The 25,296-nt window shown below is 40.1% G+C and overlaps 1 protein-coding gene across 5 annotated transcripts in view; it reads right to left on the bottom strand.

Annotated features, from left to right (window-relative positions):
• Kif2a (kinesin family member 2A) overlaps positions 1–18,365 on the bottom strand; it is a 62,296-nt gene extending 43,931 nt beyond the window's left edge. For all 5 annotated transcript variants that reach the window (XM_038324396.1, XM_038324392.1, XM_038324397.1 and 2 more), the window contains exon 1: positions 18,256–18,365. In XM_038324396.1, coding sequence (XP_038180324.1) covers positions 18,256–18,319 — 64 coding nt within the window. In that variant the 5' untranslated portion in view covers positions 18,320–18,365. The remainder of the gene's footprint in view (positions 1–18,255) is intronic.
• Positions 18,366–25,296: the final 6,931 nt, after the last annotated feature.

The raw sequence follows: 25,296 nt of genomic DNA, 5'->3' as shown, positions 1-25,296 counted from the left end.
GGATGCTCAATCGTGCCACAAGGACGATTCCAGAACCTGGAAACAACCTAAATGACCCTTGACCGAAGAATGGATAAGGAAAATTTGGTACATAACGGCATCTTAAATTTTGCAGGAAAATGGATGGAGCTAGAAAACATTATTTTGAGTGAGGTAACTCAGACACAGAAAGACAATTATTACATGTTCTCATTCATTGTTGGTTTTTAAACATAAAGCAAAGAAAGCCAGCCTACAAACCACAATCCCAGAGAACTTAGACAACAATGAGGACACTAAGAGAGATTTACATAGATCTAATCTACATGGGAGGTAGAAAGTAGAAAAAGACAAGATCTCCTGAGTAAATTGGGAGCATGGGGACCTTGGGAGAGGGTTGAAGGGGGGAGGGGAGAGCCAGCGAGGGGAGCAGAGAAAAATGTAGAGCTCAATAAATACTAAAAATAAATAAATAAAAATTACAAATGAACAGTTAAGAGTATTATGCTCCAATTCAAGTCACTTTTGATGCAGTGAATAAAAATAAATACATGAATTTAAGGCTTTCTAAACTTAAAAATCAGTATGGCTACTTCAGACAGGATTAGTGATCCTTAATTTGTAAAAGTTCATATATTAACTGAACTGCCAAAAACAAGTTTTGAATGTTGACAATTGCCTTTTGGTCTCTGAGAACAGGACCCTATTATGTTTTCTGGTTTACAGCTGAATTCATAGCAGCTGTGAGGCTAAGAAATGCCAGCAACCAATTAAGCAAGCACAAACCTTGTCTAGCATATAAAGTATAATTTGGTTACAAATGCAGAAGACAAGAGCCAAAATAAATCAATCAAGAGTACTGACAATTTTATTACAATCATTCAAAAAAGCAGAATACTTACTATATAGCAGATATATTTATTTTATTTTAAAAAGGACAAACATGGAAAAACTAAATTCCTTTCATATTCAAGCAGCTTTTAAGAAGGCTTCAGTTGTTTATCACAGACTTAAGAATACAAACTCAGTGTTCTGTGGGTAATTATTCAAATTACAGATTTGAGGTATGCTTGAGTATACAAATGACAAATCTTCCCCGAAAGTGAACAATATTTTATCAGTGATTCTTAAAGTTTCTACAAAACTTTCTCTTTTCTCATTTATTAATATCTTAATATCTAAATAATACATAAAATTTCTACAAAATACTCAAAATGTAAAAATTAATATGTAATTAGTAAAATATAACTTGAATTATAAAATTGTTTATAATGTTGACTTCAAACCTTTTAGAGTTGTTAAATTCTAGTGTTTGTACTTGAGGTATGATAAGTTTAAAAATAACAAAAAGTTATTTATAATTAAAATATACTTAAACAAATCATGGGAGATACACACATGTATAGTTATATAATAAAAAAACACAAAAATATATCTTGTGTTACAATAAATTTGAATATAAGATTCTTGGACCAGCAAGCATGGAGATGACCAGAGTTCAAGCCCCAGGCCCCAAACAGTATGAATAACTCCTACAAGTTGTCCTCTGATCTCCATACATGCGGCAAGCACATGCGTGCACACAAAATAAATGTAATTTTAAAAATTTAACTTCTCTAGTTTGTCTATTCTTAAGCAATCTCCTCAAACTTTCAGTAAGAATATGGTTACATAATTTAAAGTTTCAGTGTTTTTTGCATAGACTTTTAAAACTAAGCTACATTATTGCCTTCTGTGTCTCAGGCAAGAGAGAAGAAAAGCATGCATAAATACCCATTCTCAGAACAAAGAAGTAACTTTTATTACAAAACTTTAATTTTATAAAATTCTATACATATTAGGAATACATGCCTGGCTCTTTCCAGAGGGAATGGTAATCAGCAGTTGGTAAACAGTTATCTGAAAGAGCTTTCTTCAAGGTGGAGTCCCTGCCAGAGAATCCTACAGCCCACAGAACGCACTCTGTGCCATTTGTACTGTGTGACTTGTTAAACTGTCTTAACTCTTCCTTTTTCTTCCCTTATTATTTTTTGCTCTAGTTAAGGCTGATTGGGCATGAAATCTTCCTGCCAGAGTCTCCTGAGTGTTGGGATGACAAGTACTTACTATCATGCCTGTCTTCTCATATTACATGTGTTGATTCTAGTCAAGTTTATATTTAGTTATAGAACAACTGCCAGTGTTCTATGTAATATAACTGAATATAATTCAAATGTCTGAATGCATCTTTTTTGTGAGTCATAACAAAATATTTTATGCTGATTAGCTTCCCCCCCCCATATTTTGGTCTAAGGAGATCTGTCTCAAGACCTTTTTTTTAAAGAGATAATTCCATTCTTCAAATGATTCAGAAAGCATGTTCTTTGGGAAACACAACAATAACCCATTGCTAGGAAAGTTCAATACAATGATATTCTATAATTAACAACATAATAGGAGAAGGCTAGAGGAAGATTAGTAAATATCTTAGAACACAAAGACTAAAAGCACTAAGGATGCTACAAAAGCATCACCTAGAAAATGAAAGACATTAAGTACACAGTAACAGTCAGTCCTGATTCATTAACTGCCTAATGGCTGTTTAGCTCTAATAGTAAATTTTTGTTTGTTCCTGAGAGGTGAAAGGCCAGAAAGGAATCCGCTGAATTTTCAGAGATTATAAAGGCACAGATGAGTAGACAGGTCCAGCAGAAGTCAAGTTCTCAAGCTGATATCCAGGTTTCGCTAACTAATCTAAGCAGTGAAGAGAGAATCCTTACATTACACCATCAACAGCTTTGCTGGAGCAAGGTGTCATTAGAGAAGAGCAAATACCATGCCAGCTGACACTGGTAACTGTACTGTTGCTATTTAATAAATCCCTAGGGAATGCGACTTTGCCCAACATAGTTCTTTCTATTTTGGTTCATCACACTTATGTTACTCTTATTACCAAATTTAAAAGCTCTAGCATGGTCTTTCTTAGGCCTTATACATAAACCTGACGTTTTGATGGGGGTGGGGAGAGACACAATATAGCTTCATCAAGAAAAGGTAACTTTAGCTCTCTCTCCTCCAGCCCAGCAAGATGCCCAAGGGGAAGAAAGTAGCCCCGGCCCCTGCCGTTGTGAAGAAGCAGGAGGCGAAGAAGTTGGTGAATCCTTTGTTTGAGAAGAGGCCTAAGAACTTTGGTATTGGGCAGGACACCCAGCCCAAGAGAGATCTCACACACTTCGTCAAATGGCCCCGCTACATTAGGCTGCAGCGGCAGAGGGCCATCCTCTATAAGCTGCCCAAAGTTCCTCCTGCCATTAACCAGTTAGTTCACCCAGACCCTGGACTGGCAAACAGCTACCCAGTTGCTTAAACTTGCCCACAAGTACAGGCCAGAGACCAAGCAGGAGAAGAAGCAAAGGCTGCTGGCCCGTGCTGAGAAGAAAGCTGCCGGCAAAGGGGATGGCCCAACTAAGAGACCACCTGTCCTTTGAGCGGGCGTCAATACAGTTACCACTTTGGTAGAGAACAAGAAGGCTCAGCTGGTAGTGATTGCCCACGACGTAGACCCCATTGAGCTGGTGGTCTTCCTGCCCGCCCAGTGTCGGAAGATGGGGGTCCCTACTGCATCATCAAGGGAAAGGCCAGGCCGGGGCGGCTGGTCCATAGGAAGACGTGCACCACTGTTGCCTTCACACAAGTTAACTCGGAAGACAAGGGTGCTCTGGCCAAGCTGGTGGAAGCTATTAGGACCAACTACAACGACAGATATGATGAGATCTGCCGCCACTGGGGCTCGAATTGCCAAGCTGGAAAAAGGCAAAGGCCAAAGAACTCGACACTAAACTGGGTTAAATGTACTGCTGAGTTTTCTGTACATATAATTACAAAACTTCCAAAAAAAAAAAAAAAAAAGAAAGAAAAAGGTAACTTTAAAACGAGATACACTTTTACCCATACTGCATACAAATTTTTTTCTCCCAATCTTTTTTCATCTGCAGTCCACTGTTTTGAGAAGGGATATAAAACTAACTGCTCAGCTCCTTTGGGGTGACCCAGAAGGGTTTCCTCTTTGTTATTCTGGGGTAACTGAGCTACACTGTACAACAGAACAATTATTTGAAAGAGTTCACTGTAAAGCCCTTTGCAAGATTAAATCACTGTGGATTCCCTAATGTCTTCCATATTTGCGGTTGGTAAGTGAAGATTTAAAAGTACCAAAATTGAACTGTAACTAGAATATAAAAGCTCAAATTCTAAAATGATTATTACAGCTGAACTAATAAAAAAAACTTTGTTTTAAAGCCCTAAAATATCCACTTAATGTGGTGACAAGAAATGACCACCTCAATTCCACTTCCAGAGGTTCCTAATTGTGGAAGGAGAGAACCTACTCCACAAAGTTGTTCTCTGACCTCCACATGTGTGCTGCTGCAAACATTCAACCACACACACAACACATAAAAATTTTAAATCACTAAGTAGGGGCTATTAACTAAGTAAATTTAAACACTTGGGAACTTTAAAGGACATCTTCACACGTCCCTCTGTGATAAAATATCCAAAATAGATCTCTGCTAAGAAAAATGACTTGTTCTCTAGAATACCGCAATTTTACGCACCAATGTTGCTAAAACAACACATTCTGCTGAATATACCGAGCAACCTTACCTAATGACTCGAATTCTTACTCGAAGGAAATTCCACTCAAGAGTGGCTACAGAGGTATCGTCTCTTGTGCTTGAGCACACCTTACATGAGAATAACACTCACTATAACATTGCTACAGAGGTATCGTCTCTTGTGCTTGAGCACACCTTACATGAGAATAACACTCACTATAACGTTGCTACGCCCTCAATTTCCCATCACACTCTCTTCTACACCACCAATGGAATTCTGTGGTAGTAGTGGCTAAGCAGCTTTCTCAAATTTCTGTTTTCAATGTCTGGTCAAATAGACAAGAGCCATTCCTTCAAGTTCTTAAATAGTTAAGGTTAAATAGAGAATACAAAATTACATAGTCTAAAGTAAAAGATATACAAAGAGTGGAGTTAGAGGAGCTCAGTGCGGACAGTGTGGCTAAAGTCAAGCTACTGAGTTTCATTTTATACATATCAAGCTTGGGGCTATCTACCTAGTAGTGCTATCAAGTAAGCTGGCTGGTTCTGGGGGTAGTCCAGCTGAAGAGAAAAGCTTCAGCATACCAGTTTCTCACCAATAAAGATAATGTCCTAAAGAGGATGAAAAATTTGGCTCTCAAGGAGAACATATATCAGATATTACAACAGTTCAGGGCATTCCCAAGGGCCACACACATGAAGAGATGCACAAACAACAGATATCTGTGGTATTAAATTTCATTGGGAGGGAGTGACAAGGGAAAAATGTAAAAAAGGCTCTTTAGGTGGAATAAAAATAATAATGACGATGATGATGATAATACAACACTTGTAGAAACACTGATCCACATAGCATTTAAAAGCTAAATGTGATCACAGAGGAAGCAAAGAAGTCCTAGGTTTCCATTTGTCTACACAAGGCAACTAATGGTAGCAGTGCAGGTGATCCAGAGTTGTCATAAACAAGGAAAACCCAGCAGAGTATTAGAACACAACTGAAGAAGGCATTTCAAAAGGAAAGAGAAGCAACCATCAAATTCTGCTCCCGGTCCAAGCTGGAGTAAGAACAATGCCTAAAGTAAAGGCAAAATGAGGGTCTGACCAGTAGGCACTTTGCAGGCAGAAAGGTAAATTCTTGCTTTGTGGAAGGCAAATAGCCAAGTTCCAGCAAACTAAAAAGAATCAATTCTTTGACCACTGATTCTACTTCAAGGATTTTAATCCCTACTATTTTTTTTTCTTACTAGAAAAAGGACCAACAAGATGGATAAAAGGAAAGCACTTGCCACTAAGCATGGCAACTTGAGTTGGAATGGCAGGACCTACCCAGTAGGACAGAATTAAATTCCCAAATTTGTCTTCTGACTTACACATGCACACTATGGCACATGCATACACTCCTTTCATACAGAATCTACAAATGATGCACAAACATGTGCATCAATAAAAGACAAGTAAATAAAATGCTGGTATATTCAGCTACTAATAAAATGTAATCATGAGAAAGAATGAGACTATTGTGCTCAAATACTCTACAGGAGCGGGGAGGGAAGGCCCACACATACATTCCTAGCACTGGGTGAAGCTGAGGCAAAGGACCATCACAAGTTCTAGGCCAGACTGAGCTACACAGTTAAATTAAATTATAAATCATTTTATACAGTTATTGTGTAGGGAAGTACATAATTAAACATATCTATACTACATATAGGTATCTAGATATACACAGGCACACTTGCTGAAAGACAAAAAGGCTCTCACTTAAGGAGAAGTTGGTAACACTGGAAGGACAAATGGTTGTGGGCAAAGGATGGAGACTTTTCAATACATGTACATGCTATCTGGAACTTAATGGTTAACCATGGGGCTATACTGCTAATCAAAATGAGTAATTACACTTAAAAAAAGAAAATTTAAAGTATACATTAAGAACAATAGTGCACATCACTTTGTCATGTCATACATTTTATGCCTGGAGATGAGCAACACAAATCATAAAAAAAAAAAAAAAAAAAAAAAGATTGTCAAAGCTTGTGTAGAAAGAGTAGCATAGCTAGGGCTGGAGAGATGGCTCAGCGGTTAAGAGCACTGACTGCTCTTCCAGAGGACCCGGGTTCAATTCCCAGCACCCACATGGCAGCTCACAACTGTCTGAAAATGCAGTCCACAGGATCTGACACCTTCACACCAATGTACATAGTTAAATAAATCATTAAAAAATTAAAAAAAAAGAGTAGCATAGCTACTCCACTTAAACACTGACTCAACAAACTGTCAATCTTGTATAGAGACCATCTGCTAGGTAGTGGGGACAAAGCAGACCCGGAGTCTGACCAGACAAAATTAAGCAGTTAATACACTCTCATGAGCATTCTGACCAAATAAACAGATGGATGCAGAACATAAAACTGGGATTCATATTACTGTAAGAATAAAAAGTGTAGGATGTTTAACAATAGCCAAAAAGAAAAAGGAGTTACCCAGCGTGTCTGGAGTAGCCTGTGTTTGAAACTAAGTGACAAGAATGATGCTAGCAGGTGGGGCAGACTGCTCAGGCTTGCTAAGAAACAGCAGCTAACCAAAGGTGGGGAGAGCTTACAGAAACTGCTGCAGGAACTTAGACGAGACAAGTTTCCAGCCTGACCAAAGTCACGGTGCAGGGATGGATGAAAGAGTACTTGAACGTTTCATTAAGACAACTGAGGAGAGCACATGAGGTCCAGAGCAAAGAGCCAAGGGAGACAACTAGGTTTCAGAGTCAGGCAAAGGGAAAAGTAAAGTGATGACATACATCTACACGTAAGGACTGGTTCAATTATGGGCTCGCTAAATAAGGAGTCTATGAAACATTCAAGAGGAGATATGTAGTAATCCATTAAATAACATTGTGTTTCTGGAACCATTCCGCCTAGGCTAAAAAGAATTCAGTTTACCTATATAGCAAGAACTATGTGAGAAGTACTTCAGGTTTAGGACCAATACCCAAGGTACATGATCTCTTGGAGAATAGATAAAGCACCCTTAAATAGGGAAGGAAAGATATGGAGTATAGCAGGAAGACAGAAAATTCTACTGTATACTTTAAATAACGGTTTTTAATAAAGGCATAAGAATTGGTAAGGTTAAAAGCAATGTATCACTCAAAATTAAACTGCAACTGAAAGAACAGAGAGAACACCTACTGTTCTGGGGGATTGTGTATGGGGAAGAGCGTCAACAGTCCAAATGTAACTCCAAAACAACAGGTTTATAAAACTGAACACCTTGGAAGCTGGACAGGGCCCTGAACTGATCAATTATATCAGCACTCTTACCAAGTTGTAATTGAACACATTTTTGTGACAATACCCACTGCCCATGTGGCAAGCATCTTTTATATGCTAGAGTATCCTCCTGTCTAGACCTTTGAATCTCGTGAACAGGGAGGCCTAAAAGGCATTAACTGGAGATTAGCATTACATTTTGGAAGAAATTATAGAGCCATGTAACATTTAAATGACCACAACAGCTCTTTAGTCTGCTGTTGTTGCTGACATGATAACCTTTTCTAAAAACCCATTCATCAAATACTAGTGGAGTAATTGAAAACAAAACCAACCAACAAACACCACTATCACTAAAGGCAAGGCAAACTAAACCTTAAGGATGGAAGCATTACATATAATTAATGATTAGACTTCCGATCTTAACACAATAATAGTATATAAAGAAACTTTTAAAAGGAATTAAACTGGAGGACTTTTAGAGAAAATAGTTTTTAAGTTTTTATATATTATAGATGACCTTAGACAAGTCAATTTATTAAAACAGTACAAATTTTGATCACTAACAGTATTGGTGGGGAACGTATTATATATTTTATTCTTACCTCTGAACAGGATACTTATACACTGTTCACATTTTGAGGTCATTGTCCTCATTTGCTGCACAATTGTTTACAGATTATTTAATATTGACATGAAGCCTTAGTCTTTAAGTTATACAGGTATTCAATATTATAAGTCAATAGTTGTTCATGTTTGTTATACGTACATTCAGATTAATTAGGTTCTTTAGATACACAGAGATTGTATTCTGCCTAGATAATCTTCAACCACTTCAAGGATCTGTAGAAGATGGCATTTAAATAACTTAGAGTTACGTTGACATGAGACATGATTGCTCCTGACAGCACCAATGTATTCCCAAGAGAATGTTGAGCATCGAGGACACTTCACTCAGAGTTTTGTTTTCTTCTTGGCACAATTGGCCTTTGGGCAAGGAACTGCCCCTGCCTCATCCACTGACAAAGTACATGGTATCTGGACTGGACAAGCAGGACACAAGGAAAAGGACTGCCAAACCTTGCCAAGACAGGGTGAGATGGTTCTGAAAAATCTCCTGCCTCTGAAAATGGTCTGTCAGTTACGCTAGGCTTGGCCAAAGTTCGTTGCTTCAACACTGCAAATGAGACTTTGGGTGATTGCTCAGGTAGCTATTGTCTCCGTCATATTCTGCTCGCTTTGGAAGCCGCTTGATTGCAGTTCCTGCCTGCTCACGTAATACTATCTCCCTTCTCAGGCCTTTGATGGGGTTGAAGATTAGACAGTCGTAGTTACCTTCCTCTCATGATTTAGCCAAGCTTATTTCCGATGCAAGGTTTAGACTCTTTTGTCATGTGTTTCTTGCTTAATATTGCTTATGTTGTTCGTAATTTATACTTGATATCTATTCCTATTGTATATAGTTTTGTATTGGGTTTGGACTGCTCTTGTTTAGACAAATGTGGGAGATGATGGGGAACCTTGTTAGCCAATCATTTTTAAGAGGTGGGTCTTAGTTAAGGCAAGGTTCGCTGGGATCCAGGGTAAAAGGTGTGTACCTTCAGGTGCGCTGTCTCTGCGCCTTTTCCTGCGGGACATTGCTGTGCTTGGATTTCTTGTTTTCTGTTTCATGAGTTTCCCCTTATAATAAATAAAATACAATTGTTTCATCCTTAGCTAGCCTTATTTCAACACAGTATTTTACCAAATATCTGCCTGTGACTAAATTCCAAGATTTATCTCTAGTAAATTAGAAGCCTCTAATTTTTCTCATTTGCTAAATCCTTACATCCACTTCTCTTTAGTGTCCCACAGTAAATTACAATTCTGTTACCTGTAAAATTATTGCCTCCCAAACCAAACTAAGACTCCACATATGTTTAAAGCTGTTTGCACCCCAGACTCAAACAGAAAATAAATTTCATGTGCTTGCATCTTAGAGCAGAGATATGCTACTGTTAAATCATTTTATAGTCAATATTGGCCAATCTCAAGGATGACGCATCAAGAAACAATGCTTGAATTGGACATTCATCATAATATCGAACTATAAACTTACTATGTCCATAGGCTGAAATAAAGAAATTATTTATTCCAGTTGTCAAATATATCCGAATCTTTCTCATTGCACTACATAGCTCATTTTAAATTATGTTAGCAAACTCACATCTCTTATTATATTAGCAAATATACTAAGTATGATTTAAAAAAAATTCTGGTGCTGGGGTATAGCTCAGTTGAATAAGTAACTGCCTAGCATGTAGAAAACTCAGAAAAGTAATGGCCTAACATGTGCAAAGCCTTGAGTTCAATCCTTAGAACTGAATAGGGTGTAATAATTCCAGTGCTGGGGATGGAGAGGCAGGAAGATCTTAAATTCATGGTCATCCTCCATTACATAGTGAGTTAAGTACAGCCAGCCTAGCACACACGCGATTCTGTCTTAAAAATAAAAAAGCAGGGAGCTGAAGAGATAACTCGGTGGTTAAGGGCACTAGCTGCTTCTAGAGGTCCAGAGTTCAATTTCCAGCAGCCACATGGTGGCTCACTTCTGGCATAAAGTCATACATGCAGATGGAATACCCATACATTAAATAAATACATCTTAAAAATAAATAAATAGAAACAAACATGAATTCCATGGTTTAATTCATATTTATTCTTAAAGTATTATATATTACCATTAATTGGCCCATTATTTTCAAAGATCTAGACAAAGTTTGCACATCCCTTTCCCCTTTTTAAGTTCACAGAGATTTTCTGTATGCTTCTAACAGAATAAACAGGAGAAATCTGGGAGGAGGAGAAAAGGAGGATGCTGGGGCCAGTCATACAGCCCCACGGAGTAAGAAAAGGAAAAAGCCCAGAGTCAAAAGGTACATCGGATAATTTAAGTTAAGGAAAGCTGGCTAGAAATAAGCCAAGCTAGGCATTTATAAGAAAGAATAAGCTTCCATTTGTGTGATTATTTTGAAGCTGGGTGCCGGGCAAAGAAAAAAAAGTAAAACACGCAACAGCAACAATTAACACAAGCGATGCCACCACATAACAAGGTTATTGCCTTGCTTTCATCTCATCTGCTTCTGAGTCACTGTTCACCTCCTAGACCAACGCAATCTTCACCAAGCTATTTCTCATTTTCTGTAGTTCTGTCTCTAAGCTATCACTAATCACTGGCTAACTCCTGTTACGGCTTTCAGGAGATTAAGTCCTACAGTAGCTTCCAAGTGTCCTAGAAACTAATTCCAAGATGCTTACCTTACCTTTTTTTCCCCAAGCCTTTGACAAGGTACTCTAGGCCCCCCTCCCCCATTTCCTTGTGTTCATCTCTCATGCTTCCAGCCCCGTTTGAAATTCCCTTTATCAACAGTCCCGTGTTTTCAGCTCAGGAACTTCTTCCACATTGTGCTATAAGCCCAGAATGCTGCCTCCTCCACCAATACACTCTCCACTATTTACATTTTACTTTCCATGAAGTCTAGCCAGCTCTAGCCAGGTTCATTAGGAAATCCAGCTTTTCTGAAAATAAAGGATCACAGTCCTGGCCCACTAGAATCTGTGTGAAGTAGGGAAGACACTGTCTGCCTTACAGGCTGTCATGAAAATCCAGTACTGTATGGCACACATTTAGCAAAGGGCATGAATGCTAAATCTCTGCAGATATCCAAAGAACAAGTGACTTTTAAAAATTCTGACATAGGGTCTCACTTTATAACCTGGATGGTCTTCAATTTGCAGAGATCATCCTGCTTGGATCAACTTTTTAAAAAAGAAATTAAAGTTAAACAGCAGTATAGAAGATAGAAGCTAATAGGTCTGATCATCAAGTTATGATCACACAACAAATGTAATCATACACATAGTCTTTCTTGATCCTATCTCTAAAAATAACTTTACATATATGGAACTTTATTAAAAATTAGTTTCAAAACCTACAAGTGGAGTCTTTGAAAGTCAATAAAATATAACAGAGGAGTACTTGGCAACACTGTGAAGGGAGTCTATTCTCAATCACACTGAATAGGAGCAGCTGGTAGAATGTTCTACCTATGTCCATATCCGATGTCCTTAGTCTGTGTGTAAGGATTCCCACTCGGTTTCTCTAAGGGAAAAACAGCTGTCAGGAGCCGATGGTCTGCCAGAAACTTAAAACTGGAGTACATTATGCCTTTTGAAATTAGAACAAAGGTTAAAAATTAGGAAAAATAGTAGATCACTAGTGGCAAGTAATGCCAATCCATCTAACTGGCAAGGACTATCGGAATCAGTGTTATAGTAAGCTGAATGTGGGTTCTCGAAGAAAGCAGAGGAAGAGGCAAACGGAGTCTAACTGGAGCCTAACTCTAAAAAGGCACAGGTTTACACAGACTAGCATGCACTTATTAGTACTAGTCACACTATTAAAACCATTTGTTTCTTTGTTAGGACTTTGTTCATTCCATTTCTACACATAACTGAATGTAGGACATGGAATAATTTAATGAAATATTTCATTATTTTTGATATACCACAATCATTTAAGGTCTATATTCCAAAATACTTCACACTCTAGTGTGCGAATGTCCAAGTTTTATTATAACAGGTAAAAAGAAAAATATCAAAAAATAAGAAAGGTCTGAGCTACATGCCCAGATGACATGTGACTTTTAAGAAAGACATTTGCTTCCTCACTGTACTCTTTGAATACAACAAAAAGCTAACACAATTAGCTGACAATGAGTTGATACGCTATTTCACTGTGTTTTCATGAGACAAGACCCCACTGTCCGTGCATCTGAACTTACTTTGCTGTCTATGTTATCTATGTGGCACAGCATCCACAGCTTCTATGAATCCCTAAGTACTTGAATGTTTAGTAGAAAACACTATTGTCTATTTTTTTAAAGAGTTTTATCTTTTTAAAATTTACCTTTGTGTGTAAAGTATAAGGGTGTTTTCCCTGCATGTATAGCCATGCCCACATGCATTCCTAGTACCTATGGAAGCCAGAAGGTGTTGCATCCCCTGGAATTGGACTATAGCCTGTTATGAGCTATCATGTGGGTGCTAGGGAGTTGAACCCAAGTCCTTTAGAAAAGCAGCCAATGCTCGTCCCTTCATACATCTACTTCAGTTTCGCACCAAACATGCTTAGCATGTCTCAATCGCACACATATAATGATATATTGAGGAAAAGACCCTATTATCAGATTTATTTGGTGTGTGTGTTTATCTTATACACGTAAACTGGGGTTAATTTTATTGATTTCTTAAAAAGTGTGCATGTGTTTGACTGCAGTTCTTCATATAAGACCAGGCATCAATTTTCAGTTTGTGATATCATATCAAGGAATCAACGTTTCAGATCTGCAGCTTCAGACCATAGATTTTCATATTAGAGATAGCTTTTAAAAAAGTTGGTGGGTGACATAAAGAAAATCAACTTTGCTCCAAAAGTAGACCAGAAGAATAAAGCTTAGTTTTATCTAGAGTTTAAAGTGTATTTTTTTTTTCTTTTTTGGTTTTTCAAGACAAGGTTTTTCTGTGACTTTGGAGCCTGTCCTGGAACTAGCTCTTGTAGACCAGTCTGGCCTCAAACTCACAGAGGTCTGCCTGTTTAAAGTTTATTTAAAGTGTATGTCTATCCTTTAAGCTAAGAATGTTTAAACAAATACTTGCAAAACAACTATCTTAAGCAATTACTTTAGGTTACAGAGCAGAGGATATAAAATCAGAAACTGTCTGAATTCAAGAATTGAGCTTTGCAACGAGTAATGTAATTTTGTTGCTGCTGTTCTGTGTCTTACCATGTAGCCTAGACTGGCCTCAAACTTGTGGAGATCTGCCTGCCTCAGCTTCCCTCCGGCGTGCTGCATTCTAGAGACGCTACAAGCAGCTGGTCGATATTCTATTACCCATAATTAAACTGTGGCTAGGAAGAGTAGATCTTGAGTGCTTGTCCTTGGGTTTCCACACTGGTTTGTTTTCATGAGTTTCAGCAAGTGCAAGCTTAACTGGTTCTTCCCTGCTTCCTCCAAAGCTAAAAAGTATATATAGACATGTGGTGGTGAAAGTTAACACACAACCTTTTCTACACATCTGCCACAGGATGGAGTGGCTAGATAAATAGATTCCTAGCTTTTTGTGATACTGGTGGAAGCAAAAATGACTTTCAGAAGCCTTTAATTGCTAACTCTTTACCTTTATAAATGATAAAATGTTCAAGTTTGATTTCATCAATTTGACAAATGTAAGCTTTGTTACAAATTGGTAGATAGTTTTCTAAGCTCCTTTCATAGTAATGGAGGGAATTCTATTACAGGGCCTTGTGTTTCTCAAAAAAAAAAAAAATCAACATTCACAAATTATAAAACATCCTATCATCAAAACAACATTTGCTAGCATTTAGTAGTCACTAATTAGCATCTGACCAGGCTATGTCCTTTTTGAACCATGTGAGCTTGGCAAATTCTGATTCTGCACCCATAAAATGATGCATATGCTGTCTTTCTACTCTGCTTATTACTTCATATGGTCCCTGTAAGAATCCAATTAAATAATAGAAGCAACTGGAAAACTATGCCTAATAAATATAACACCAAAGCAATACCATCTTAATCACCTGTAAGAGGAAATTACCAATCTACAAAAACACCCAATCTATCCTGGTCCCACAACAGTCACATAATTACTATTGTATTCTTCCACTGCCCATTTTTAATTATTTAAGTTGTAACTCTATTCATCAGAAGCCTATAAAATGGCATGTAAGGATGAACTAGTACAATAATAAATGGCAAAGCATACCTCTCTGCCCTAAACTCCAGCATCCCTGAAATCCCCATCTCCTCTGCTTTTCAGATGCTTTAATGAAGACACTGTTTTTTCAATGTTTAATTAAGAAACAGGAACACTCTAGTAACTATTATTTATCACAATGTGGCTCTACACAATGCTCTGTAGTACCTTTTCCACAAGTGAGACACAATGTCTACACACTGACTAGGCCGTAGAAAGTGGTATATATAGTTCTGAAGGAGCACAGAATTCCTCCTTTTGTGTAATCATTCTTGGTAGTCAGGTTTCTATGCTATGCAAAGCGGGTTAACTGCCACTGACAAGCTATGTGATCTACACAGGTTACTCATGCTGACCCATGACTAAGTTTCCATTTATACAAAATGAGAATCTCCCAAGATTATTAGGTGAAAATTAAAACAATCCCATTAGACAACAAATCAACTAAGAGACCAATGCCACCTCAGCTGCACTTTTCAAATATTTACTATTTTTCAGCAGTGCCCCAGTTCCCTAAAGGGTAACCAGTCACTGTTACTACAGATTTTTTAGTTTAATAGGGGAGCTTTAAAAAATATTTTTCCCAATACAGGCTATCTAGCTATGCATCTGTATAACTGTAGTTTTTAGAGTCAATGAATTCTAAAATGGACCTGAATCAAGTAATAGTAAGGCATAAGCAAGAGAATGTGTCTATTTTAAGAAATCATTACAATTTCATACCAGTTTTCCTATGAATTGAAAGCAATCTCTAGACTCTGAGCCAAATTCTTGCCATATCTAACCTTATAATATTGGAGAGGGGAGCATAATAATACAAAATCCAAATAACCAGAAAACCTTAGATAATTCTGCTTCAATCATCCCTGAGGATCCTGGATTAAGAGGCCACCAGGGAAGGGGACTCACAGTGGGAAGGTGGTAGTTCAGAAATCAGCACAGATAGAGGATTTTATTTCCTGATAAAATTCCAGTTGACTAATTAAAATAATAGAAGGACTGTTTCTCTCCTCCTATAACAAACATCCTGGAGACTGAACTCAGGTCATCAGGCTGAACCTTTTCACCAGCCCTAACACAATGTTTGATCGAAAACAAAACTCCAAAAATGAGCAATGCACTCAACGGGGACCCACATGGGCGTGTGGGGTGAGGCACAGATGTACTCAAGCAAAGTATTTTAATCCTGTGAGTAAGGACATCTTCACATGCCTCCACCGCACTCTCTATATGAAAACCTACTTTAGCCATGCAGTCTGAAAACATTAGGCAGTACAGTTCTAAGTATCAACGCTTAAGCAAAAATGCTGTCTCATGGATGAGATGACTTAGGATGACTTAGGAATTCAGAAGCCCACTGGTAATGGTCCAGTGAGGACTTCCTGGGATTAGAATTTTTGCAAGATCTTCAAAGACATAAATGGGCCCATTTTGGTTTACGATTTGGCCTTTGGAATCCTTTATTATATGACCATCATTGATAGGAACAAAAATCATGCATGCAGTGAAGTGTTGACCAGTTAACATCAGGCTGAAGTGGTTCTTCTTTACGCCTGTGATTTCAGGTCTTAGGAATCAGTGTTTATTTAACCACAAGGCTGGTTTATTTATTTTTATTTTTTACAATAACCACTGATATTTTATCCAATCACTGATCTGTTACAGAAGGAAGAAAGCAAAAACAGCCCCCTTAAAGTGAAAAGAGAGAAAGTTTGGGGAAAATCGTCCAAACATGAAATTCAACTGTGAAACACTTTGAATGCTATTTCCTTTAGAGGTTACCCACTTTTTCAGGGCTAAAGATGTAGTTCAACTGCTGAGTGCTTGATCCCCAGGACCATATAAATTGGCACTCAGAAGGTGGAGGCAGGAGGCAGTCAAGGTTCTCAGCTACAAAACAAGTTCAAGGCCAGTTTGAGATTATAAGGTCTCCAAAAATAAGTGTGAAACGTTTTGAAAGAGCTACCCACCTCTACCCTTTTGCATCCAAGGCACTTAAGCATTTACAACCATAGTTAGCACAGTACACACTGTACTGACATTACTACTTCTTGTGAGAAGCCACTTCTTAAAATGTTGTCTAGGTTACTATAACTGGAATATAAAGCTCTCATGTGTCAGAATTTCTGCTATAGGCTGATGTTGAAGGCAGAAGGAACATTATTATAAGCCCATATCCTAGAATTACCATAGTTAAGACTTGCAAGATTGTAAGAATTTACCTTTTTATTATACTTCCAAGTTTTAAATTAACACGTAAATCCTGCATTTGTTGATATGCAGCTAACCCGCATTCACCAAAAACTAAAATGCCATGAAACAGCATAACAATTACAAGAAAGCAATCTGCAGAGAAATAATAAAGTAAACCCCAATCGAAGTAAAGGAAACATCTCTTTCCCATTTGGTAACTTCTAAAACTCTACAAGTTATCATTTATTTTCTTATACACAAAATAATGATGCTTCCAGTTACTACAAATTACTTCAAAAGCAAAGAGGAAGGAAAAAAATTAGCCGTATAGGGTCTTCCCAAACATCATAAATAACAGGAAAACTAATCTACTCATATCTATTCACATAACTTGGTCGAATTTGGTAGAAATCAAAAAGTGGGTGTCATATCCACGCCCTTATTAACTAGGGTAAAGGATGGTGAACAGGCCAAAAGTAAGTAAAAAGAATTGGTTATGGGGGAGATGCAGTCAGGAATCAACTCATAATTCAGGCTAACCCGCTTTTCAATATTCGAATTAAGGAATATAATTTCATTCATTCCCTTTTTCTCATTTCCTTTACAATATAAACGATTTCCATTTTACATTTCGAAGTCAGTGACATAAAACATTTCCCCCCAAGAGGAATCCGCAGAAACAACTATAAGACTACGGGTCTTGAAAAAAAAATGAATTAAACATGTGTCTTCACCTCGCCTTACACTTTTCTCAGTTACCTCCCGAGGGTGTGAAAATATCAACATCCGGTCGCCCACCCCCACCTCTCAGTAGTGCCTCGAGTGGACTGCGTTCACATCTCTCCGTCCTCTCCATCCCTTTCACGACCATCACCTTGGCAAAGCGTATCGAGCATTTCTTTCCGTGGCTCCCCCCACCCCTTTTCATGGCCGAGTGCAGCATTTTCTGCATCCTTCTCCCAGGAAAGGGACGAGCAAAAAGGAAAGCAGAGCGTGCTTGGAGAGGACAGGCGAAGGGGCCTGACAACCGGAGAGCAGTTAAAAACAACCGGATGGTTGCCCATCGGCGTCTGCCTGGCAGTCGGCTCTCTCGGTGCTGAAACCCCCCGATCTTCACGCTCCCACCCTCGCCACGCCACGGCTGCAGAGACCGGTAAAGGGCAGAGCCGGGAGAGCGCGAGGCACGGTCACAACCTTAACGGAGTCCCCGGGGTGGGACCGTCAAGCCGGGAGCGGCCCCCGCCCGGCCAGCCCTGCGGCCGGGGCCCCCGCACTGCAGCGGCGCCCGGGCGGACCCCACGCCCGCCTGATCCGCACAACGCCGCACACAAAAGCGCCCGGGCCGCCGCCTTCCCGCCCCCACAACCCCGCGGAGCAATCAAAGGGCCGGCGGACCCGCCGCGGCTCACCATCGCTACGCTTGATTTCCACGTAAATCCCGATCTGGATCTTGCCGAAGTTGGCCGTTGCCATCACCTCATCCGGAGCGGCGGCTGGCGGGCGGAACAGGCGGGGAGGGGGCGGGGTGGCGGCGGGAGGGGCAGCGGTGGCCCGCGGCCGCGCCGGCCCGGGAGGCAGCGTGGACGCGAGCGGGGCCGCGGCGAGCGGCGGTGGACGAGCAGGCGGAGGCCCCGGGCCTGCAGGAGGGCGGACTGGCGGGCGGGCGGACTGGCGGGCGGGCGAACTCGCACGCCGGGCGTCCGGGGTGAAGCGAGGGCCGCAGTCGTGAGGCGGCGCGGGGGAGAGTGGGAGGGCTCGCGCCGCCCGCCCGGACCGACGCTGGAGGGAGGGGGGGAGGGAGGCGGGGCGCCGCGCGCCTGCGCACTCACGGCCGCTCGCGTCTTCCTGCCCGGCGCCCGCGCGCTCTGGCTGCAGGCGGCCCCGCCCAGCTCCTCTGCGGCCTGGAGGCCGCCGGCTCTAACCGTCGCTGGCCCCGGAGCGCGCGCAGCCCGGCTCTGTACGAGCCCGCGCCCCGTCGCGTTCAGCGCGCGGCCTAGAAGGCGCGGGAAAGCAACGAGCCATGCCTCCCAGGGCTCCGGCTTCGCCCTGACACTGCAGCCGGAATGGGTTGAGGGCCACGTGTTGGCAAGGTTTTTGGAGCGAGGGGCTGAAGGGACGGGCCGATGACAGGACACCCGGTGTGTTTCTGTGGGTGCTTAGAACTGGGTGCCACTTCGAGGTGGCCTGCCCAAATACCCTTCCTAAGCCCAAGGCATGCCTGGTTCAGGCTTCCTATCCAGTTATGGAGGAAAGAAAAGGATTCCTCCACCCTAAGTGGAAATGAAGACCTTTGACCCCAACTTCCCTGTTTATTGTCATTCAAAACGAAGTCCCACTGTGTAGCCTTCTTGAATTTAAGATCCAGCCGGCCTGTCCTAGTATCAAACTCTGCTGTAGCATCAAAAGTCATTTGCCCTGGTCTATAAGGCCAACAGCTCTGACTCAAAACCAGAACAGAGACTTGAATACGATTGAATAGTGAGTCTCTTCTGCAGTCATCTGACTGGGCTGACCACAGCTGCAACGTGGAGAGTGCCAACACCTACCCCTGCCAAGCAGAGGGGACAAGAGAGCTTTGGAAAATGTTCAATACCATTCTGAAAAGCAACAAACCTGAGACTGACTAGTAGTACTGGGACTTCACACGGAAGGAGTACATTTCCATGATCTGTTTTCCCTGGTTGTTGTTAAACTGCCTATAATGATTGAAAATACGGTTTTAAGATTCAGAATTTGGAAGCTGAATATGTGTGTGTGTGTGTGTGTGTGTGTGTATGCATTTATTTGTGCCTAGAGTTTCCTTCCTAATACAAAAAGCAGTTTGTTCAAGTAACTCCTTTAAAAAAGATGGTTTCTGAGCCTTTAGACACCGTGTCCCCCCCCCACAAAAGATAAACAATGTAGAAAAGACTTCTGCTTTTCTGCTCCAGAAATGACATCATAGGTCAGGACTTCTGTTTCAAAACAAGGTTGGACCAAATGAAGGTTCTTCTGTCTTGTTTTTCTTTCTCTGTAGTAACAGTTTTATACAGCTCTGGGCTGCTGGACAGCGGGGCTTATTCTCTGATGTATCTGTGCTGAGGTATGAAGTACCTGGTTATTTGCTTGCAAATTCTATCAGGAAGGCAAAGAAATCCAATGATACAGCTGCTAAATTTAAAGTTGCTTTATAAGATACTGCCTTATTATGATTGCTGACACATACCTTGCATCCTGTTGGTTATGTAATCAAGTCTTAACCTTTAATCCATATTACAAAGGTAGTTTAAAAATATGCACATCATCTTGTTGCATAAAAACGTCTAAGACACTTGACAAACCAAACACAAAGATCTTTCTGGATAAATCATACCCAACAGGCTGGTTTCAGGTATGGTTGATCTAGCATATGTTATATAGCAAACCAATATTTGCATTGTGAGCTTTGTAGCCACGTGTCTTTCAGAAGAGTAGCCATAAAAATATGCACTAACATATGTTTCCATCAACATCCCGGAGAAAGGATACTGATTCTGATTCCATCACTATCAAAAACTATGACCCTGACTAGAAGTACTAAACAACTAATAACAAATCTCTGAGATACATAATGCCATAAAAATCTTGCTGGGAGTGTTGAAGCACACACGCCTTTAAACCAGCGCTTGGGAAGCAGAGGTAGATAGACCTCTGTGAGGCTAGCCTGGTCTGACTGTAACACAAGCAAGTCAATTACCTTAATAGTCATAGATGTAAAATAATATATTGCTTTTAGGGTTGTTTGTAAATAAACCTTAGGATTTACTCAAGGAAAATGTTGCTAAGCTAATGAGTGAAATTTCAAGCCAAAGGTGACACTTTAATCAGTTACCTACTTGTCCCTAAATGTCCCTCATAGGGTCACATATTTGAGGGTTTGGTCCTTAGTTGGCGGAACTTTTTTCAGAAGGAATAGGTGGCGCGGCCTTGTTGGAGGAGGTATGTCACTAGGGGATGGGCTCTGAGGTTTCAAAAGCCCATGCCGTTCCCAGTCCCTCTCTTCCTCTCTCTCTCTGCCTCCAAATTGTGAATAAAATATAAGACCCCAGCTACTGCGCCAATGTCATGCCTGCCTGCCTGCTCCAAGTCCCCACCCTGCCGGTAATGGACTCACATTGGGAACTGTAAGCAAGCCCCCAGTTACATGCTTTCTTTCATAAGTTGCTTTGGTCGTGATGTATCTTCACAACAACAAAACAATTACTACTAAGGTACTACTTCTTTATGAAGGCACAAATAGACAATGTATCTTTAGTTCTAGCCCAGTGTGTGTGTGTGTGTGTGTGTGTGTGTTTATCCTGTGATTTGAAACTTTTCCATTTGGTTTCTCTATATATCTATTCTGAATAACTTTGACAAAGCTTGTAGATCAAGTGGAGAAGTCCAGTAGACAGGGTTGGCAGAAACTTTGCTTGCTTTTATGGTCTGCTGTTTACACTGCTCTGTTTGGGAGAGTCAGTGATTCCAATCCCATTACATTATAAACCAGAGTAATCTCACTGTAGTTTACTTCTTAGATGTTTTTAAAACACTTGGGAGATACAAATCCAAATTTCATCCTCTAGAACATCTCTCACCTCTATTGGATTCCTATCTACTTCTGTAAGCCTTGACCCTCCCTGTTTTAGAAAATAAAATCTTTTGATCTTCCTATTTAAATTCCACTCTTTTTTTCCTCCATAACTGTCCTCTCCCTGCCAAATTATCAAATGGGTCCATTTGTGTTGCTATAACAGAATGCCTAAAAGTGGGTAGTTTATTTTTTTAAGTCTTTTAAAAATAGTTCTGGATGCCAAGGAGTCCAGGATATGGTGCCAGTGTCTAACAGAGCCTCAATGCTGCTTGCTATCATGACAGAGGGACAGGTGAACACCTGGGGACACAGAGAAAAGAAACTGCTAAGTTTTTCTAGAGTGGTATATTATTTATGTTTTAATAAATAAAGCTTGCCTGAAGATCAGAACACAAAGCAGCCACACTAGTCAGCCACACAGGCCAGGGAGTGGTGGCTCACAGGGACAGAGGCAGAGGGATCTCTGTGAGTTTAAGGCTACATAAGGTTGAATCTGTTTAAAAGAGAAACAGAGCTCACACAAAGGTGATCTCAGCAGCCTTTAATCCCAGCACTAAGGAGGTGGAGACAGGAGCAATGCCTCTGGGCGGAGAGAGTGGAATATAAAGGGAAGAGACAGGAACTCACTGGAGTGTGGAGTCTGAGGATTCCTAGAGACAGAATCTCATCCTTTTGGACTGTAGATTTGGTAGAGGTAAGAGCTTTAGACATAGTTACACTACTATGTAACTGGCTGCTTTGCTTTTCTGACCTTCAGGTTGAACCCCAATATCTGTCTCTGGGTTTTTATTATTCGTGCTGCATTCTTCTTAACTAAAAACCTTACTTCTTCCATAACTAAGCCCTTTCCATAGAAATAACCCTGTAAATTCCTATCTTTTGTTTTTTATCAATAATTTACTTTTACTTTATGTGTGTTGGTGTTTTACCTGCATGCATGCCTACGTGAGAGTGTCAGAACTTGGAATTACCATCAGTTGAGCTGCCATGTAGGTGCTGAGAATTGAACCTGGGTCTCCCAGAAGAGCAGTCAGTGCTCTAAACCACTGAGTTGTCTCTCCAGCCCCATTCCTATCTCTTAATATTGAGACAGTGGCAATTAAACTTTAACTTGAGCTTTAGAAGAGACATTCAACCACAGTGGGATACCCGCTGCCTTCCCCATCACCCATGCATTTCCTAACCACTAATTTTGAATTGATTCCTCTACTGAACCGCTTTTTTTTTTGAAAGCCAAAAGACAGAAATTGCTGCACAGTGAACAGCTGCAGGGTAAACTTTTCCAGTTTTGTGTGTTGTAAATTCTTTCTAAAATGATTTACCTTCTACGCTCTTCTCAGTGCTTCCTTGCTTCCCTTTCCTGCTGCATCTTGGTTTATATGTGTACATAATGTAACACGGTTTTTAAAGTAGTGTAACTATGTCTACAGCATTGTAGATTTAATTCTCTGTTGTGAATTTTTTATTGACTTTCGTTCAAATTGGTTTCTATTATTATTATTATTATTATTATTATTATTTTGGTTTTTCGAGACAGGGTTTCTCTGTAGCTTTGGGGTCTGTCCTGGAACTTGGTCTTGTACCAAGCTGGCCTTGAACTCACAGAGATCCGCCTGCCTGTGCCTCCCGATTGCTGGGATTAAAGGCGTGCGCCACCACCGCCCTGCATATTAAATGTTTTGTATAATATTCATCATATTTATCTGATATCATTAAAAACACTTTATTATAAAATAAAATGAAAAAATAAACTTTTACAAGGCAACCTCCTGTCACCACCACTATGTGAAGAAATTGATACTTTTTGTTTTTTATTTTTGGTTTTCAGTTTTGTTTCATTTTATTCATCCCTAGGACTTAACGGCTTTTATATGGGATCTCATACAGCCCAAGCTAGCCTCACTATGTAGATAGGACAACCTGGAATTCCTAATTCTCCTACATACTGTTATTACAAGCATGTGCCACTGTGGTCGACTTATTTTTGATGTCACACACCAAATGTTTCAATGATATTTGAACTAAGCAGAGTATGGTTTTGTTGTTGTTTTGCTTGATTTTTCTATCATAGCCTCTGTATCTCTGCTGTGGTTTGAATGTGTTTTTCCCCATCAAGATTCATGTGATTGGAGGTTGGTCCCAAAACTACAGGCATTTCAGTGGTTGAAATTCTGAGTTGGGACCTGGTGGGAGATGATTGGACCTTGAGAATACCATCCTCAAAAAGATTAACAACCCTCTCCAGAGAATGGGTTAGGTTTTGTGTGACTGGATTACTTGTGCAGACCATTACAAAACAAAACCATCCTTATAAATAACCCCTACTACATGTATGTTTCTTTCCTCCTTGCTATGATGCATATAGACTCTAGATTATAGAGGATTCCTCACTGAATGCCAGAACTACACTATTTAGACTTTCCACCCAGCAGAATCATAGGCCAGTCATATTTGTTAATTTCCTACTGCTGTCACAAAGTACCTGACAAGGAAGAGTCTATTGTGGCTCACAGTTTGAGGAAATACATCCATCATGGTGGAGAACTTGTGACAGCAGAAATGTATGGCTGCTGGTCACACTGAATCTGCACTCAGGAAAAGGCAGGGAACAGGAAGTGATGCCAGGCTATAAAATCTCAAAACCTGTCTCCATTGACCCACTCTCTCCAGTAAGGTTCTGTCTCTAAAGGTTCTACAACCTTCCCAAACAGCATCATCAACTAGGGAACACATATTTAAATGCAGGAGCCTATGGGACAAATTCCACATCCAAACGAGGCTACTTGTTTTTAAAGAAGCACACAACCACAACCATTTTGTTATAACCATATAAAACACTGAGACTTTTTTTTAACTAAATACTTGACCTTCGTATACTACTTTGCTTTGACTTAAAGCTGATGTATAAATACTGTCTCCAGATTTCCTATTAGACCTATGTTAAGTTCCCAATACCACCTTCTATAATTCTGACTTAGCTGTTTCCCTTGCTGTCCTTGTACTCACCAACTCTATCCGTACCCAGTCCCAGATCCCCATAATCCAGTTCCACCCACATCCTTGTCACCTACTCTAGTATATGGAACAAACAATGCAAACACTATAATTAAATGCTGATTGTGTGGTTCCAGCTTTAAGTATATACTAAAAGAAAGCCAATGTGAATCCGAACAGTCGGGCAAGCTTTCTTAGTGCTCAAGCCTTTAAATGCCTTTTATGTTCTTTTGTTTTATGAGTAATGAAGAAGCACAATTTTAAAAAAGGAATCAGTACTCCTGTGGCTTTTGCCAGGCTCCAAGGATGACTGGAATCTAAATGGGCAGTTGGCAGAAACGAAAAGAAAGGAAGAAATCCAAAAGAGGATATTTTTACATGATCATTCTGATGTGTCCGTTCTGAAGCCAGCCTGGGATACCTACTCAAAGTGTAAAAAGTCATTTTCCTTCTAACTAAAAAACGTATACAACCAGACACCCACGGTTAGATGCTTAGCCTAATGTTTAGTCCAAATATAGACTACTTTCCCAGTGTAGCTACTTTTATATTAATTAACCTTTATGTTAGTATAGATTATTAAAAATCGTATTTTTTGACATGTACAGTATAATGAAAGTGATCTGGTTTCTAGGAGGGACACATCCGGTGAGAACTATAGACCTTGAGTAGTTCAAGAAATCATTGGCTAGGGTATAATCATGACAGACCTTGGAAGCCAAAGAGAGATGCTTGCTCTTGATAAGGGCACCAGCAGGGCACTCCTTGAAGGCCAGACACAACATGAAGTCATCGTACCATGATATGATAAAAAGAGCACAGGCTTCGAAGTGGCACTGACCTGGTTTCCAATACCAGTTTTGCG

This window comes from Arvicola amphibius, chromosome 3 (assembly GCF_903992535.2).
Source record: "Arvicola amphibius chromosome 3, mArvAmp1.2, whole genome shotgun sequence".
Classification (NCBI taxonomy): domain Eukaryota; kingdom Metazoa; phylum Chordata; class Mammalia; order Rodentia; family Cricetidae; genus Arvicola; species Arvicola amphibius.
This window is presented reverse-complemented; position numbering and strand designations above follow the sequence as displayed.